Below are 20,031 nucleotides of genomic sequence, written 5' to 3'. Positions count from 1 at the left end.
CAACAGATCTATTTTCAGATGAAAAGCAAGCCATGCCAAAAGCAAATTGCCCTCCAATAACTGTCTAGATTTCTGAAATCACATATTACTTCAAAATCTGTTGAATGGATTTTGGTTCAAAATGATATTTCAGTCCACATTCCTTTTCCACAAATTTAACTTTTTTTTTGCTTTGCCTTAAGAATCTATTTCTGCAGTGCCTTTTATCTGAAAATACAACAAAAAAAAAACACCTCACAGACACTTGATAATTACATATTCTAATAAGAGTAGAAGCACATATCTGCAAGCATCTGTGTTATTACTTACCAAGATCCCTTATTCTGGGCAGTACGTTAAATGTGAAGTTTTTATAAGAAGCTATTTTCCCTTCTGGGGAAGCAATTCCCACATGAGATTCATAGATTCTCAGGCTTTTCGATTTCTTGGGAGAACGATGCTTACGCTACAAAGAAAAATAAAAACTAATTGTCAACAGTATACAACATGAAATGCGGGAAGTTTACATCTAATTGGGATTTTATTTTTTAAAAACAAAAATCTTACATGAAGAAACAGATAAACTATTGTTTGAAATATACTTTTCCTCCAAGGTTTTTTCTCTTCTAATTTCTCCCAATTAAAAAAAAAAAAAATGTTGCAAGACTTTATTTCCTACTTGTCAGTTCAGTACTTAAGTGAAGTCAAAGTTAGAACAACCAATTAAAATAAACACAGTCATACATATTTGCAAAGAGCAAGCAGAAGTTATGTATCTCTCTTACTCATAAAGAGTCAATTCCTTTTATCTGACATAACTCAGTAAAGGCTAGTCTGCAACCTATATGTTCTTGCCTCCTTTTTTACTTTGGGCCATAAAAACTGATCTTTTTCCAGCTGTTGGAAATAATCCTTTTTGATTTGAGCAAAGCTTTCAATGCCATTTCTCATAGTAACCTTCTGGACAAAAACGTTCCGAATACAGCTTAACAAAAAGATAATGTGATACGTGGACAACCAGTCCATGAGAGCTCAAAGGGTTACAGTAAATGGGGTTATATCAGGCTGGCAGTCAGTCACTGGTAGGGTTCCAAAGGGTTTCTTGTTTCAGCCAGTGTTCTTCAATGGTTTTGTAAGTGACTTAAACGCAAGGCTCAGCAGTTACTAATTGAGTTTTAGAATGGCACTGGGCTTGGAGGAGCTGTGGAGTCCCTCGAGGGCAGGGAGGCTTTGCGGAAAGATAGTGACATATCAGAGGTTTGGGCAATCACAAGCTGCATGGAGTTCAACAAAAGCAAGTGCTGGATTCATCACTTGGGACAGGGAAACAATGAATCTGCATAAAGACGGGAACGGAGGCTGGAGAGCAGTCCTGCCAACAGGGATCTGCATATTATGGCTGACAGTTAGTTGTATCTGAGTCAGCAGGATGCCCTGGTAGCCCAAAGGGCCAGTCATATTCAGCATTGCCAGCTGTGTGAGGGAAAGGGCTGTCCTGCTTTGCTTATTCATCGATTTTGTCACTCAATTATTTCTTCTTGTGCAAAAATTAGGAGTTACCGAGCATGAAAAAAATAGAGTATATCAATCAATTCATAGGGTTTGTACATATAAATTCTAAAGTTACTGTAGCTTATATAATTTTTAAAGAGATTCTACATGAAAATTATTCTTTTTCTGTCAAGCACATACTTCATAATTTGAGGTGGGCTCTAAAATCTAACTCAAAACAGAACTTGCAGTACCTTTCATACAAAAAGCCCTGCATATTATTTTAATTAAAACAAACAAACAAATAAACACAAAACAATATCAAAGTACAACAATTTGCCAGTCAGAAGTTCTGAACACTTTCCTAAGGTATTTATATATCAGAATCTACTCTGTAACTTACAGCACTGCATGAAAAGTAATGGGCTATAAAATACATATTTTCCCAATCTGAAAATCTGGAATTATATTGGAGCACAAGCACCTTAATTGTGAGGACTTTTTGACTTCATACAGTGTTAACTTATTACTGGCATTGAACTTCATACACGTAGCTAATTCTAAACCTAATTCCCTCCTCAAGTGCAAAGTAGGACCATAACTACTTAACCCTGGAAGAATTACCAAACTTACCCATAATGTGGAAAGTCAAGGCAAAATATATCATTTTAAGAGATAACCACTGGGAGACCATTAAAGTCAGGTGTTTCTGTCAAATACAAACCATTTCTCAGGTGGCTATTCCAGCCAGTATTTTACTCTTTTCACGTAGCAACTTTAAATTTTCAAAATAGGGCTACAAATATGATATGATGCATGTTTTTATACACCTCTCAAAAATAATATTTAAGCCTTACTATATATGACTGTGGTGGATGCCAGTGTACCCAATCGTAATTCACTTTTCCTTCATAACGGACTACGTATCTTGCCCACGGTGAAATACGATAGAGGAGTTCGCCATTTTGAGCACGAATCACCACCTATAAAACAATCATAACATACCAATGCAGTCACATAAAATTCACGAAACATTCACTGTGTAAACCATAGAAGAGAATGAAATAGTAAGGCACACAGAAATTTAATTTAAAGAATAAACAAATATGCAACGCTAGTTAAGAAAGAATGACCCTGTTCATAGGCAAAGTTTGTAAAGTGCTGGCACACCAGGCATGTCAGACACACAAATGATGTTCACAAGTAAGAGTTAAAAAGTGAAAATATATGTAAACTTAAGTAATGGGAAAATGAGCCTTTCTGAACAGGATACTGCTATATTCCCTTACTTCCCATCATTGCTGTTTCACCACCACATTCAAATAATTTAAATAGACAGGTAGTATAATGTCACCAAGACGAGAACCATGATTTGTTTACTATGCCAATTTTGATATCTTAATTTCTCTGCTTTTCTATGCTTCTCCAATCATGGCTGCATAGATAATAGCTGTATAGATCAGAAACATGGATTTACACAAAAGGCACAGGAAAACTTCTAAGCCAAGAAGATGGTAAAGAAGAAAATTAAGATTGCTGGATGTTGTCTGTTGCTTTGAGTTCTTTCAGTTGTTTTCACCAATCTAATGCTAAAATAAAGGTAAGCATATAACTTATTTTACCTTTCTTATTTGCTGCCACCTATTTTACACAGAGCTGAAAAAAATGACTTTTTAATTATTAAAAATCTCACAAAACTTCACTTCGCCAGAATGTGTGGTCAAACAAAAGAAATCTGTTTTGCTTGTCATCACTGTACACAACAAAAGCAAATTTAAAGTGATGGACAGCATCAAGGGCTCTGTCTGGCTGCTATTAAAGCAGTTAACAAAAAAATCAGTTGTTAGGGATTTCATACAAAGATCCTGAAAATGTCTGCTTCATCTCACTCATTTCCTCAGTGCAGAACAAGTGTCAGTCTAGTTTTGTTTGTTGTTTTGGTTGCCATTCAAGCAATGACAGGTAAGAATTGCGGATTTAGAACCCAGAAACGCACAAGTCATTGAAGCTTTTCACCTAAACTTTATTCTGCATTTGTTAGGAAACTGGTTGTATTTTTATTTTTTGTGTTGGTTTCAGTTGTTTGTAGAAGAGAGCTGTATACATAGTAATGAAGGGTAGAAGTTGAGCTTTCTCATCTTTAATTTAAAAAAATAAGTAAAAATAAAATTGCTGTCATTTCCTAACAAGAACTCTGGTTGAAGACAATTATCAGCAATTGCCTTCTTGCCTGTAACAAGTTTTTTTATTATTATTATTATTTTGATAGATTATCTGTATCCTCAATCCAATCACATGAGAAAACAAGATGCAAATAAATATACGTGGCAGTTTAATGGAAGTTGGTTGAACAAAGGAAGGAAATGTCTTTCAGTGTATAATACCAAAAGGCTATTGCACCCTAGCTTCACTGACAATTAAAGACAGGCTTTGCTGAGAATAAGCTATTGCATACTCTGTACAGCTGCGTGAAAAATCCCTTCTGCCAAAGTGCTGCGCTAGAAAGTTGCACTAAAAAGTATTTTTGCAAATTGAATCAACAATAAAGATCCTCCTGTCCAATACTGATATAATTCGCATATTACTTCTAAAAACTACCTCCTCCTGACAGCACACTTCTGATGATGTTATTGCTTGTTTTATTAAGTTTGTTCCAATTTATTAGAAATAATGTATTACTGCATATAATAACTATTGCTAACCATGTTCACATTCCTTTTTTCTCTCTAACACACTAGTGGAATTTATGCTATATAAGACTATGAGAAGTGGGAGCATTTATATAAGGTAATTCAACTAAATATAAAACATCAATTGATTAGATGTGGGTCAGGCTTGATTTAAAAATGATTCTGGGAAGGTGAATGAGGAGAGAAAAAAGTTATGAAATATCAAAAACAGACACATGTACTCTTTAATTCGTTAAGCAATGAAAAACTCTCAAGAAAACAGCAGATTACAAACATTTAAATATGATCACACAGCTATTTCCCTATTTTTAAGTCACACTTCCCATTTATGCTGCACATATGAGAATTCAATTGATCTCTATTCCATACATCTGAAATTACAGAATTTTCCTTCTTCCACAGACACTAACGTCATACTGACTATACTTTTTCCTCATCTCTAAATTTATACAAAATGGACTTTTGAAGAACTGATGAGTATCTATCCAGTCAAGTTTGTTAGACTTTTCATGAACTTACAGACTTTTGTAGGAGCAATGAAAATCCCTATGAGTTTTAATAGCCAGAAGTCAAACTGCAATAAAAAAAAAAAAAAATTATTGAGTAGCAGAGGTACAGATGATTTTCTCTGTGCTGAATACTGAACATTCATAAGCAGGTTGTGCTAATACACCATCTTCTGCAAATGCTGGGTTTACACAATTAAATTTATTAAAGAAGTGATTTTCTTTGCTCTTCATCCCTAATAATATCTAAATTTTTGTCTTTAAATATAAAATATTTAAATTGTCCTTTAAATATAGGACAACTCAGCTTACAGTTTGACTATGCAAATATAAGAAAACTCAAGAAAATAACTTTTTTCAACAACAGAAGTGGTACAATTTAACTCTGCAAATATCAGAAAACCTCTAAAGAGCGGGAATAAGCACTTCAGTTACACAAGTAGTTAGAAAATACTTCTGTTACTTTATTCACAGTTTAAATCTTCTTAAAACAAAGAGCAATTTCAGATACAGCCATGGCTGAATCTGGTCGCACCTCAAACTTCACCATGATTACCACTAGTAGAAACCTTAATGCCCCCCCACGTGCTTTTAATGTCATGAGTGCAGTTAACTCAGGAAATAAATCATTACACTAGTAAAGTTGAATTCACTTCTCTAGTTTACAAAAAAAAAAAAAAAAAAAAAAAAAAGTTTATTTAGAGCTATTCCAAGTTATGAACCCAGCATTTTCAGTGATTGTTTCATAAGCTTACTTAACCCTTTTCTCAAATTTACATGAATGCCATTTATGAAACTTTCCTGTAACTACTAGGTTCTATAATTCATCCTATTATTCCTTTACATGATAGTATTAAGGAAAACGGATTCATAAATTACAAATAGAAAGACTTAAATTTTTTAAAGTGTTACCTGAATATAGGACTCCTATACCATTATGTTTAGCTGAGGGATGACAAAACACTGCAAAATCTTGAACGGTGCCCCAACACAAATAGAAACTCAGACCAAGAGCAATAAAAACTCTTCAAGAAAAATGGTCCAATAACTATTGTTTTCTTACTTATCTAAGCATTTCTTGAAACAACTAATTAAAATTAAAGTTCTATTATAATTACATCTTTTATAAAACATGCATGTAAAACTAAAAGATGCATAAATAACCCATGCTCTACTTGTCCACAGTATTACCCATGACTCATTCTTTTCAGTGCTCACAGATGAGACGTAGCCACCATACACAGGCTACACATACTGCACTAGGTTATATATACATGAAGAATACTGAATATAGTCATTACACAATGTAACTATGAGTCTACTTAGCAGATACTTAGTTTCTGTTCTAAATTTGATTTTTTACTCATTTAAAAATAGTATTTGAAAGTTATTGTGCATAACCTAAGCTAGTTACACAGCTTAGTCCATCAACATTTTATAGCCGAGTTTACATTTCCTAATTACCTAACCAATGTTCTCCACAGAAAAATGTATAAAATTATGATGCTCATTAAACAGGCTGATTCAAAATGGTCTTGGGATTTACCTACTTCATTTTTAAGAGGTTCCCATTCTTTGCTTAATGTATATGTGAAAGGACATTATACTATTTGGTATAAACCCTCTAATCCCATTAATAAAGCACCAAAATGCATAATAATATAACATGATATGCAAACTGGCAATAGTCTAGCTACTAATGACAACAAACCTTTTCGCCCTTATGAAGTTTTAAAGAAAATCGTAGATAAAAATATTCAATATTTTCAATTTTATTACCATTTCTTCAATTACTGATGACTTTCAAGAATATACAGCATTGTTTTGCTGGCTTTTAAGAACATGGACCTGTTTGAACCTGATGAGAGTCAAGAAAACAATAAGAGGGCTGGAACAACTCTACTCCAAATGGGGGCTGAGGGAACTGGTGTTGTTCAGATTGAAGAAGAGAGTATAGTTATGAACCTCTTTCTTTGGCTCTTAGGATTTAAATTCCTTTCTAGATACCAACTATGTTAAAATAATCAGAAAAGAGATTTATCATTGGTCACTACAAAAGAACCTCCAAGAGGTCAAGTATAAGCGAAAAAGGGAACTCATGTTTTTCATGCAAAACAATACATCCGCTTCCATTCTATGTTTAAAATAATCTGTTAAGAAATGGCTGAATCTAGGTTAAGAAGAAATCTATGCATCAGAAGAATTACATACATACTGTCCATACTTAGGCAGAAAAACAGAGTAAACAAGTAAACAAACAAGCAGATAATGTACTTGTTACCACCTACATTAAGATTGAAGATTATCTTCCTTACCAATAGAGTATTATTTCTTGAGAGCTGCTCTAAAAGTAATGTCTCCTATGTTACTATGTTGACCCACAACATCAGAGGCAGATGTTGGCAGTATGGAAGTAGAGATTGAACCTTCCCATCAATTACGTTTCATTTTGTTACCATGTGACAGATGGCAACAGAGAAGCAGTCTGACAGAATGGCATCTGACACAGATGAGCATATGAAGCAAAGGTGTGTCACTGAATTCCTCCATGTGGAAAAAAATTGCATACACTGACATTCATTGATACTTTTTGTATGTTTATGGAAACCAAACAGTAGATGTGAACACCTAAGGCAGTGGGTGGTACGTTTTAGCAGTGGTGACAGTGATGTGAAAGACAAGCCATGTTCCAGAAAGCCATGGTTGTTTATTTTGTCTTGTGTTTTGCCAGCTCTTGTTCATCACTGGCAAAAACACATAGCTAACAATAGTGACTGTTGAAAAATAATGTTTTGTGGCTGAGAATTCAGTCTATCAAAAAGTGCTATTGTACTCTTTGTATATAGTATATTTATTTCCATGGATACTACAAGGCATTACTTCCAGAGCAACCTACATACTACCAGCAAACTGCATAAAACATAGGCAGTTTGACAAGTTTTTTTTTGTGGAGGGGAGGATGCATCTCACATTAGTTAATCTAGTGCATATTTCATATTTAAAATCTTATATATAAGTCTTTTATCTACTTACCCATACTTTTTGAGTTGCTTACCCACTGCTATTTTACAGCACAAACTTCCAGAAAATTCAAAATTAATCATACAGAATTTGCCTACATTAACACTAGATATACCTCATCCATTGTTTTTTTTTTCCCCCTCCAGCGGTAATTATATTCACACAAGAAGTATAAACTCTGGCAACTGCAAAAGCCAGAAGCACACAATATTCAAAGTGAAATATCAGTATAAGTACACACATAAGTACATTAAATAAATGCTCTCAGACAAACATGCAAATGTCAGAAAGATAGAATGAAAGCATTCTTTAAAATTTGACATTTATGTTGTTCAACAAATGTATGGGCACAGATATATAAATCATATATGTGTAACTGTAGAATAATAAAAAGCGAAGAGCTTCTGTTAAGCTGCTCACCTCTCATATTGAACGTTTTAAAATGGGTGTTTTATTTACATTTTCCATTATAGAAACGTTTAAACATTCCTGTTTGAAACTTTCAGCACACCTGAAGTTTAGCATCCAAGACCACTATGATTAGTGAAGTAGATTTCACAGATGAGTACACCCAATGTAGTGAAAAGATGCCCTGGTAACCTGAGGCATCAATGCTGCTAAAGTGATTAATTTTGAAGTAAGAAATTCCGCATCTAAGTAAAATCACCAAAAAAACTGGAATGTACAGCTGTAATAAGAGCAAATGCACATAAAGAAATTTCTGACCTTGAAGGTATGTTAAAATTGATGAGCAAAAATGCATTATTTTAATAATGCTGAACTAACACAAGAAAAAGTAGGAACTAAATCTCAGAATAATGTTAGTATCAAAATGACAAGGTGCCTGTCCCACTAGAGTACAGGAGATTTATGAAATTGAGAGTAAGCTGTAGGATAAAACTAAGTACATTCTCAAAAGCAGTCTATTACACTTAGCAAAAAACAAACAAACAAACAAGCAAAAAAAAAAAACAAAAAACACTCTGAGGGCAGCCTAGCCTTACAGAAAGGCAATAACACATTGGAGTAACTGAGAAGCTGAAATAGTTCCATTTAATTTAACGGTGCTTCCAAGGCAGGACAAGTGAGATTCAGTGACCTCAGTTTACACATACATTAAACATTTTAGATCCTCTCAAATACCCCACTATTCTTTCTGTCTTTCCATATGGCCTACAAGATATCTGTCAGTCCCTTGTACAAGCAGTCTCTAGCTTTTGATTTAAAAGTAGGCTCTTAGATTCAGTCAGCTTTCCATCTATTCTGAGTTAGTGAAAAATTTGGGCTTTTTATGACCTTTAAACCATACAGTCCTTTCTTAAATCATTTATGACAATGAGCAGTCTGAAAGGTTTTCAAGTCCAATACTTGTTCAGTGGCAAATAAGAATTGTTTAAACAAAGTATAAAGCTACATACAAAATAGAGATTCTTGTGATCATGCTATTTTTTTTTGACAGGTTGGACTGTGCAACAAACACTGTTTAAAATTCATACATGTTTATGAATTTCATTTCTTTATTTTTGTATTACTCTTCTATCCTTATTTTCATGTTGGCTTTACCTGGCTATCGCACCTTCCTGCACACATACAAGTTCAGATCTTCAAAACAGGATGACAGAATCACTCAACTAACAGTTACATACAAGATCATACACAATTTCTTTCCCATTTATAGCCTCCATGCCCCTCAAACTCCTGACCTGAAAGCATACAAATTCAACATGCAAGTGTTATTTTCAGTTACAACATTACTTAAGTCATCTACCCCTGTTTCTCACTAATGGTGATGCAGAGTCAAGCACTAAAAATTGAAAACAAGGAATTGTCATCGAGACATTGTGATTTATAGTTTTCAAATTAAAAACCTGAGAAAATTTTCTTTGAAAAAACACTCTTGCAGATGCTAAAGAATTAAGAGTGATATTTTGCACTTCAGTGAATTTGTTACACCATGCCTTGACGTATATATTAGAGATGAGGAGACAGACAGAAAAGAGGAGGAGATAATGAAAATATCATGCAAACCAATAAACTGCTCTGAAACACTGTATCATTATTTCATTACTTTAATGGCTCAAAAGCCCTTGGAATGATTATTGGTACATGTGGCTTTTAATAAAACAATGAAATTAGAATGACCATCAAACTAACAATAGCTAACGCATAATGAGAGTGTGGATTACCTTTAATACAAATATGGAAGTGTCAGTGATTTGCTATTTACAAGGGCAGTAAGCTATTACGTTCATACATTATAACATTTTTTCATTAGCTTTTTTTTTTTTTTTTTCCTCCATTTCTGAGAAAAGATAATGTGAATTTAAAAAAAAAAAAGAAAGACAAAAACAGGCACAAACACCATCTCAACTCAGTTGCATGCATGCGATCTGAAAAAAAGGGACTGAGAAGTTAGAATTATGTCAGGATTAGGTCTGGAAGACTTTCCAGAAAGTCTAAACAAGTTAGATACTGAAATATGACAATTTTTTAACACTCTATGATTAGAAATTAATCATCAAGGTATTTCCCTTCCTCAGTTGCATGGAAAGGAAAAAACAACTTGTACACCAACACTTTTTCTAATAAATGCTGTAAAACAAGGGTTTTAATTTCTGTATCAGTAAAAAAAGGGAAAAGTTAGAAAGCACAGGTTTACAAGAATAGAAAAGGATCTGAACCAACTCAAGTTTCTATCTCTAAATATTTGTACCTGAAACTTTCTGCTACATTAAAAAAAAAAAACTGGCCTTACATTTTATTTCATAAATGCAGTTTGGTTTCAAAGCCTATTTCTGTATTCAAGTCATTGATACAATCCTGCTATGAGATCATTTTTCTTTTTTCTTAAAAATTGATCATCCTTCTGTTTTCAGCTACCTCAAGCTACCACATAAATAGAGAAGTGAAGTTTTATAATTAGTTGAAAATAGCTTTTCCCTGGACACCTTTGACTTTTATTCCACCAAACATATCAGGTCCTCAATATTCAATAGAATACATGGTTAAGATTATCTTCTTTTGCTAGTGGTTGATTCAAACTAACCATATATACAAGACTAAATGAACACCAATTCTGCATTCTGCACACACGAAACAATAGGGCAAATATTACCATTATTTCTACTGGTCATACCAGTTTATAAGCAAAGTACTTCTACCCTACATCTGATCTAAATGCAATTTTCCTATTCAGGGAATATTGACCAGATACCAAAAAAAAAGAAAAGGAAAGAAAATCCCCCCAAAAAACAGTATGCTGCTTCCAGTTCAGCCATGTGTTTTTAACTAAACCTCTCAGAGCAAACCGAGGCAGCTTTACAGCTGGCAGATGTTGCATATCCAACATTTTCATGTTCATGGGCTCAAACTACTCCAGGACTGGCTTTTCTCCCTATTCTGGAGTGAGGAATGCTTTTGGTAAGGCAATGCAAACTGCTGAAGAATATAGGACCAGAATGCAAGGTTTCTTGTCTCCCACAGTCATCTTTAAAAGAGGATACAAAGAAAATTCAAATGCCCAGAGAAAATATATAAATAAGCAAGCAAGCAAACAAGGACATAACGCTGTTAAGAGCATTATTCTGTAATTCAACCTGATAAATTTCAGAGAATCCACACAAAGAGAGCAAAACCTCAGCAGCCTCTGCAGTAGAAGAAAAAAAAAGAACAAGCAGACATTGCTTCACTACTGCTGCACTGTTTTTGCCCCTGTACATCCCTGCCTCACAAAGACCAAGATGGGCACAAAGGCAGTGGGTTAGGCAGGTTGGTAACAACAGTAAAGGAGAAGATTGAGGTACTTTTTTGCTTGGGGAAGGAACTTGAAGATCCACAAGTCTATGAATCCCAATGAGATGCATCCCAGAGGCCTAATGGACTTGGCTGATGTGGTTGCCAAGCCCCTCCTGATGGCATTTAAATAGTCATCACCGAATGGCCTGGGTTGGAAGGGACCTCAAGGATCATGAATCTCCAGCCCCCCTGCCACAGGCAGGGGCCACCAACCTCCACATTTAATACTAGACCAGGCTGCCCAGGGCCCCATCCGATCTGTCCTTGAACGCCTCTAAGGATGGGGCATCCACAACCTTCCTGGGCAGCCTGTTCCAGCACTTCACTACTCTCTCTGTAAAGAAATTCCTCCTGACATCTAACCTAAATCTTTCCTCCCTCAACTTAAAACCATTTCCCCTTGTCCTGCCGTTATCTACCCTCTCAAAGAGTTGATTCCTCTCCTGTTTGTAGGCTCCCTTTAGGTACTGAAAGGCTGCAATGAGGTCACCCTGCAGCCTTCTCTTCAGGCTGAAGAAGCCCAGCTCCCTCAACCTGTCTTTGTAGGGGAGGTGCTCCAGTCCCCTGATCATCTTTGTGGCTCTCCTCTGGACCCTCTCCAACAGCTCCCTTTCTTTCTTGTACTGGGGGCCTCCAGACCTGGACACTGTACTCCAGATGGGCCACACAAGAGCAGAGAAGGACAATCACCACCCTGTCCCTGCTGTCCAACACCCCTCTTCTGATGGAGCCCAGGATACCATTTATTTGCTTTCCAAGCTGCAAGAGCACACTGCTGGCTCATGTTAAGTTTTCCATCCACCAGGACGCCCAGGTCCCCATCATGGCAATCAGATGAAGTCCCTGGTGACTGGAAAAAAGGTAACATCATACTCATTTTTAAAAAGGGTAAAAAAATAACCCTGGGAACTACCAAACCTGATTGTCTCATCTCTATGCCAGGGAAGATAATGAAACAGATCTTCCTGAAAGCTGTGCTAAGGCCTACAGAAAGCAGGGAGGTGAGATGGGAAAACCGGCATGGCTTCACCAAGGGCAAATCCTGCATGATCAACCTAGCCTAGTGGCCTTCTATGATGGTGTCCACTGATGCAGTGGACAATGTCATCTATCTGGACTCCTGTAGAACCTTTGACATAGTATCCCACAACTTTCTCTCCAAATTAGAAAATAATGATGGGTGGACTGTTGGATGGATAAAGAACTGGCTGCAGGATTAAGTCCAGAGAGCAATAGTCAAAGGCTCAATGTTTAGATTGCTATTGTGACAAGCAGTATCCCCCCACGGGCCAGTGCTGGGGACAATATTCTTTAATATCTTCATCAATGACATCAATAGTGGGGCAGTGGGGTCGAGTGCATCCTCAGCAATTTTGCTGATGATGCCAAGCTGTGGGGTGCAGTTGACACACTAGAGGAACAAGATGACATCCAAAGGGACCTATGCAGGCTTGAGCAGGGGGCCCAGGTGAACCTCATGAAGTTCAACAAATCCAAGTGCAAAGTATTGTACCTGGGTCACCTCCCATTACCATTACAAACTGGGGAATAAAACAATTGAGAGCAGTCCTGTCAAAAAAGACCTGAAGGCACTGGTGAATGGCAAACTGGTCACGAGCCAGCAGTGTGCCCTCACAACCCAGAAAACCAACTGTATCCTGGGCTGCATCAAAAGAAGCATGACCAGCAGATTGAGGGAGGTGATCCTGCCCCTCTATTCTGTGCTCCTAAGGCCTCACCTGGATTACTGCATCCAGCTGTGGAGTCTTCAGTATAAGAGGGACATGAACCTATTGGAGTGCGTCCAGAGGAAGGCCAAAAAAAATGATCCATAGAATGGAACTGCCCTCCTATGAAGACAGGCTAAAGAGCCAATACTCTTCAGCCTGGAGAAGAGAAGGCTGTGAGATGATCTAACAGTGATCTTTCAATATCTAAAAGGGAGCTACAGGAAAGAAGGGTGTAGATTCTAGCAGAGACAGGTTGCCCAGTTATGTGCTTGATGCCCTGTCTCTGGAAACTTTCAGTGCAAGGCCCTGGGCAACCTGATATATTTGTGGATGTCCCTGTTCATTGCAGGGGAGTTAGACTCTAAGGATTCTATGCTATTTGTTAAAAAGCTAATTCAGTGTAGACTCTGAAAAGATGTTTCAGAAAACACATAAAAGTATTTATTGTCTGTCAGGTTGTTCTTCATAAATTGCAAGTCAGCTAAAATGGAAACAAAAAGTAACGGAATGCTCTAGTCACATTACTCAAGGTCTACCCTTTTCAACTTACTATCAAATCAAAATTAGTCAAGACAAAGCTGCCTGCTTTAGAAAAATAAATAAAGAGTCGCCAAGTGGTCAAGCCTCTATTTCAGATATTGAAAAAAAAATGCTGTCTAGTTATTGGACACACTTGAATACTTCTCAGGTGATTTTATGTTTAACAATAATTCTGTGAAGTAGTATCTTTGATTCAGAAGTCACTGGGGGGAGTGGGGGTGAAATTTTCCGTGCAGATCATTTGTCTGAGAATACTCAATCACACCAGACTCTAAACTTATCAGGGATATTCAGAATTTTCCCTTTCATCCCTCTCACTGTGCAAAATTAAAATAAATAAATAAAATCAATAATAAATGAAAGAAGGAAAAAAGTCTAACTCCAAAGTTAAGCCTAACTCCAAAGTTAAGCCATGCTCAGACTTTCCAAAAGAGGGAGATATAACTCCATTTGTGAATTAAGCAAGTATTTCTATTTCAATGAAGAATCTAAAAACGTGTTTAACTAGTTTACTAGAACAAATTAAAAAAGAAAATTGTTCTTTTTTTCCCCCCCTCCATTTCCCTGCTTCACTTAGACATGTATACTAACAAAAATGTACAGAAAATAAATACAGTATCTATTTGGATACAGTATAATTCAAGAGACAGATACAGTAGCCTACTATTACAAAAACTTCCATATAGATAGAGATACAAATAACATATGACCATCAAAATCAAGCGAACAACAGGAGAACTATTAATAACGAAAGCACTATAACATGGAAATATGCCCAGTATATTTCAACAGGCACCAGTCTACAGACACCGCTTCACTTAACCATCAACTACTCTAAAAATTCATGGGCTACTATAGGAAAATACAATAAGCTAATAGTGCCATATTTTGTGTAGCTAATAGCTATTAGGTATTTACAGACAATTAGAATACTTCATAAAAAAGAGAACACCATGTATTTACCTTTCAGGACATCATTCAAACTAGAATCTAGAATCCAGATTTTGAAAAACTCTTTCAAAAGCCAAGTCAATAAAAGTAAAACTGGAATCTCTAAAAATGTAAATCAATAAATATTTTTTCTCACTGAGACTTAACCTGAATCACGTTACCATAACAACAGTGATGAAGATTAAAAAATATAAAACTTTTCTATACACTATATAAAAACATTCATATGTATTAAATAATTAAGAGGCTTGGGACAGCATGATTTGAAAAGCAATCATAGTTAGAAAGCAGATTACACACAATAAGTGCAACTTATTAGAGTTGTTTTAAGCCACGTCAAGTAGAAAACAAGCTACTGAAGTACATAATTGGCATATTAAAGCACTATGACATACCCTCTACTCTAAAGCATTTGCGTAAAGGATAACTGATGCATAATGAACCTTGTGACTGGGTGGCTGTGGCATTGCTGCTTCTTTTTTTGGTGCTCACATTCACAGTTCTTTCAAAGCAATGAAGAAATGCTTTTAGATGAAATAGCAGTTTCCTGTGACACATCCACAGTGTTTTACAGATGACTGAGGTAGCTTCTGGCAATGGCCCTTTCACTGTCCATCTCTCTTCTTGTTATTTTTCTCCACAGTAACAGTCTTGATCACATTTGGCCACAGCCTCTTTGGTAGATAATACGGAGAAAAATTCAAACCATCCATGCCACTCCACCATCCTGATGTGTTTTCTGCATTATGATGTCATCTTCCAGGGATAAGCTCCCCTGGAAGTCTCTCTATACATTGTTAGCTGCATTAGTTTAGCTACTTTTTGATAACCTAAAAGAGAATACCATTAATGTTTCATTATAATGCCTCAGAAAAAAGTCTACTTCTACCAATTCCTGTGTTACCTACAGAGATTCCAAGACAGGACTTGAGCATCAACCATATGGAACCACATGGAATAGTTCCATTAGAAGAGTTTATCCTCCACTTCATCCTCTGCCTACAATTTTCTCTTAACAATATTATAGAGAAATACAGCTGAGAACTAGAATTTCTAAATTACCAGTAGTCACATCATAGTTAACAGGTTAACATAGGTTAACAGCTTTAACCTATTAGTGACTCTATCCTAAAAACAAACCAAAAAAAACTCAGAGCATAGTCATATGTGTAGACTTAAACTGGACCCTCAGGCTCCAAATTCTTATTTGAAGACTTCTTTTTAAGAAGCTTTGAATTCTTTCCCCTAAAAAAAAAATAAAAATAATAATTACATTTTGCTCTAGAGCATACCCATTATCAATTGAAACAATTCATCTTTTGTATGGCTAAACTAAAAGGAAACAATTTTTTAAATGGCAAAACCTCCTACCAAGGAATTGTGCAGTCACCAAGTCACAGGAGAGCTCAGCCTGCCAAAATAACTGAACAAAAACATTCTCAAGTGCTGGGCTCAATCCGGAAAAAAAACAAAAAAAAAAAAAAAACAAAAAAAACACAACCTAAGTCTCTAAAAGGCTCTGAAGAGCAACAGTCCACTGTATCACAATGATTTATGGCTGCTACAACTTCTATGTGCCCATGAGTAGTTGCACGTTGCCTATTTGGATTTGATAAACAAAGTAAGAGACCATTTTTGTCCCACTGAGAAAACAACTCTTCCTGCCAGTAAATTTAATCTGTAGTTAACAGCGAATTTGACAATAACTTGCTAACAATCATGCAATGAAACAAAAGGCAGTGCCATACGCTAAGGCTTTACTTCCCCATTTAGCTCCACTGAGGTACTGAATGTACCTCATTATAGAAATGATATGGACATAGATATGCTACCCCAGTCCTGTTCCCTATAGTTCAAAATGCCAGTGACACTATGTCTGCTCCTTGCTGCACACAAATGACGCAGCATGATGCTTCAAGACACTCATCCCAATCACTGTTCAACTTAGCAGAGCTGAGGTTTTACTCCTCTCACTCACTTGAAGACATGAAATTTAAAGTGACATTGCACTTAGACTATGAGCAAGAATATTTTCCCCACATACAGCTGAGGTGGAAGCAGGAAATATTAGATTTGTATGTATGAGAAAGCAAGGAACGCTTCTTCAGAAAACTTATGGAATTACCTCAGCTAGGGGTATCTGGGCTCCCTTTGTATGTAGACTGTTGTCTGACTACATGTAATCCATTTACATCTTACATTTAAAGGAAAAAGCCACTACATCCCTAACACTTCTATACCTAGCAACCTAGCTACAAATCTGTTATCTCATTTATTCACTTCTACTATTCTTTCATGTTCACATTAAAAATGCTTTCACACTTTGACTGCAGCCTACTTGAAACACATGAGACTTGAACTTGAAACCTGTCTTATACTATGCTACTGGACTTCCTGATCAGTAAGGTCAGCTGCAACATCATCTATTTCATTATTGTCAGTAATTACACTTGATGAATTTTACCGACAGTGGTTCCCTGACACTGATTAACCTACTTGCTCACCACATTTGATTCTTTTTCAAGGTTTTCATGCTCAACACAGAGCATGCACCTCTATGAGTTACTAGATAGAGTGGTAAAAAATTGTAAATATGAAGTTTTTCTTTCCAACCAATTTTCCTTTCCCCAGAATCTCATAGGTACAAAAATGTACTTTTAGGTACTTTAAATGTGGTTAGTGTGTGTTAAAGCACTGCAATGTAAAGCAGTTCTGCTTTTGCACTCAATGTTAAAAAGCATTATATATTTCATCTAGAAAACTATCCAAAACCAGGAGAGATGGTATTTTTGTACAGAATAAGAAATTATGACTTATTAGCCATGGTGCCAGCCTCAATTTTGTATTTTGGATATACTTTTTTCTTACTGTCATCTATCCACATGCAATTACATAAAAGCTATCTAAGAAAGCTACCCAGTGGTAGTTAATTTATATAGCCTCAAGAAGACTACACAAAACCAATGAATGCAGTCATCCCTGAAGTTTTTCAGACAATTTTCCTAATCTTTACCATACCATTGGAAAGTTACACTCTGAAGACATCCTAACACTTGCCTGCATAAGTTAAGAGGAATAAACCTAAATCAATTACATGGAGCTAAATTTCATTAAGATATGAATAAGATCTGGATGTACACAGTGTTTTTATTTCAAGCACCTACTCAACATGTTGTCAGATAAAGCACCAGATAAACTTATAAGGTTAACAATATCACTTCAAAAAATCACAGTCAACTGTTGCTACTTGAAAGTTTAACAATTATTATTTTAGTACTATTTAATTTCTCAAGCACACAGAAGAAAAATTTTACAGTTCATCTTACACCAATGTCAAATTAGAAATTATTTTCTATCCAACATTCTGAAGCAGCAGATAGTCCACAATTGTAATTGCCAATATTTTATATTTACTATGCTTTATTATTTGTGTCAAAATGTTTTAGAATTTGATTGTTAGTCATGAATTTGGAAGGTAATTTTCTCTAGATTTGAATTTTTATTAGCTTCTATTTTCCAGTTGTTCTTCGTTTTCTGTTTTGATCTTTTGTATTCCTATGAAGAACATTAAACAAGTTCTCCAACACAGATAATAAGATTTCAATTTTTAATGGTGTTATCACCAGACCTGAGCTTCACTGGCACTATTTCAAAATTAGAGACTGCTACAATAAAAACTGAATTTACAGGTACTTTCAGCAGATACAATACTCCACCAAGTTACGGAGGGAGTGTTGATCTGCCTGAGGGGAAAAAAGAAAAAGGCACTACAGAGGGACTGGATCAATGGGCTAAGGTTAACTGTATGAGTTCCAGTAGGGCCAAGTGTCAGGCCCTGCATTTTGGCTACAACAACCCCAGGCAGCCCTACAGGCTTGGGGAGGAGTGGCTGGAAAGCTGCCTGATGGAAAAGAACCCTGGTGTACTGATGGGCAATAGGCTGAATATGAGCCAGCAGCGTGTTCAGGTGGCCAAGGCCAATGGCATCCTGGCTTCTATCAGGAATAGTATGGTGAGCAGGACTAGGGAAGCAATCCTGCTCCTCTACTCAGCACTGGTGAGGCTCCACCTCAAGTACTGTGTTCAGTTTTGGGCACCTCAGGACAGAAAGGACGGACATTGAGGTGCTGGAGCAGGTCCAAAGAAGGACAACAAGGCTTGTGAAGGGCTTGGAGAATATGGCCTGTGAGGAGAGACTGAAGGAACTGGGGCTGTTTAGTCTGGGGAAAAGGAGGCTGAGGGAAGACCTTACTGTTCTCTTCAAATACCTGAAAGATGCTTACAGCAAGGGTGGTGGTGGTCTCTTCTCACTGGTGACAGGATGGGGGGAAATGGCATCAAGATGTGCCAGGGTAAGTTTAGGTTGGATATCAGAAAACACTAGTTTACAGAAAAGGTTGTTAAGTACTGAAATAGGCTCCCCAGGGAGGTGGTGGAGTCACCATCCCTGAATGTGGGATGGTTTAAAAACCATCTTGATTGTGGTGCTTAGGGACATGATTTAGCGGAGGATTGTTATTGGACTTGATCTTCAAGGTCTTTTCCAACCTGAGCAATTTGAAGATTCTATGATATACAAATAACAAGCAAAAACAATGACGTGGAACACAAATTCCTGCACGTCCATCACAACAAGACTTCCTAAGGAAGCCTATCCATCTGAATTCTTCTAATAGCTTGCTTATATACTATGAAAAAGAAATTGGGAACACTGTCAATGAAAGAAAAATTGAGTCATTTCTGACAATGAAAGTAGATAACACTCACCCCCTCCTCACAAGGAGGGGGTCATCTATCTGAAAATAAAAAGCACTCATAACAAAACAGCAACCATATTTGTTCACAAAGTAACTCTTTATAAGTTCCCTCATGGACCTAGGAGGAGCTTTGGAAATACCTAGTGGTATTATCACCAAGTAACAACAACAAAAAAATACTTTGTTATTTTCAAAGAAAAAAGAAGGTGCCTAACTGCTATAAGCATCTATTCCTTCACACACACACACACACACACGTGTAAAAAGCATACTAAAATGTAAGGCTATTGGTTGTTGTGGTGTTTTTTTTTTTTTTTTGAACTCACCTTCTCTAACGTCTTTCTTTGGTTATGAGAAGGCTGCCTGAAGAGCTGCAGTAGATGGTCTACTATACTGAACAAGAAAATGTTTGACCTCTGTTCTTTATTTATTTTCCTATAAAAATATTTTGTGACCTGGTCTAAATTAGTGTCACCAGCCACACTGCATCCATTTCCATTCGGGTACAGAAATTACTTATTTAAAAGAAATGACCTTGTCACAATTCCAGAACTTGGCATTCACCTGTGTA

General features: G+C 36.3%; 1 protein-coding gene across 3 annotated transcripts in view; it reads right to left on the bottom strand.

The window, feature by feature from the left end:
- GBE1 (1,4-alpha-glucan branching enzyme 1) overlaps nucleotides 1–20,031 on the bottom strand; it is a 152,786-nt gene that overhangs the window by 90,357 nt on the left and 42,398 nt on the right. For all 3 annotated transcript variants that reach the window (XM_048933938.1, XM_048933939.1, XM_048933940.1), the window contains exons 4-5: nucleotides 2,328–2,453; nucleotides 310–445 (exon numbers count right to left, since the gene is read on the bottom strand). In XM_048933938.1, coding sequence (XP_048789895.1) covers nucleotides 310–445; nucleotides 2,328–2,453 — 262 coding nt within the window. The remainder of the gene's footprint in view (nucleotides 1–309; nucleotides 446–2,327; nucleotides 2,454–20,031) is intronic.

Source organism: Lagopus muta, chromosome 1 (assembly GCF_023343835.1).
Source record: "Lagopus muta isolate bLagMut1 chromosome 1, bLagMut1 primary, whole genome shotgun sequence".
In the NCBI taxonomy this organism is placed as follows: domain Eukaryota; kingdom Metazoa; phylum Chordata; class Aves; order Galliformes; family Phasianidae; genus Lagopus; species Lagopus muta.
This window is presented reverse-complemented; position numbering and strand designations above follow the sequence as displayed.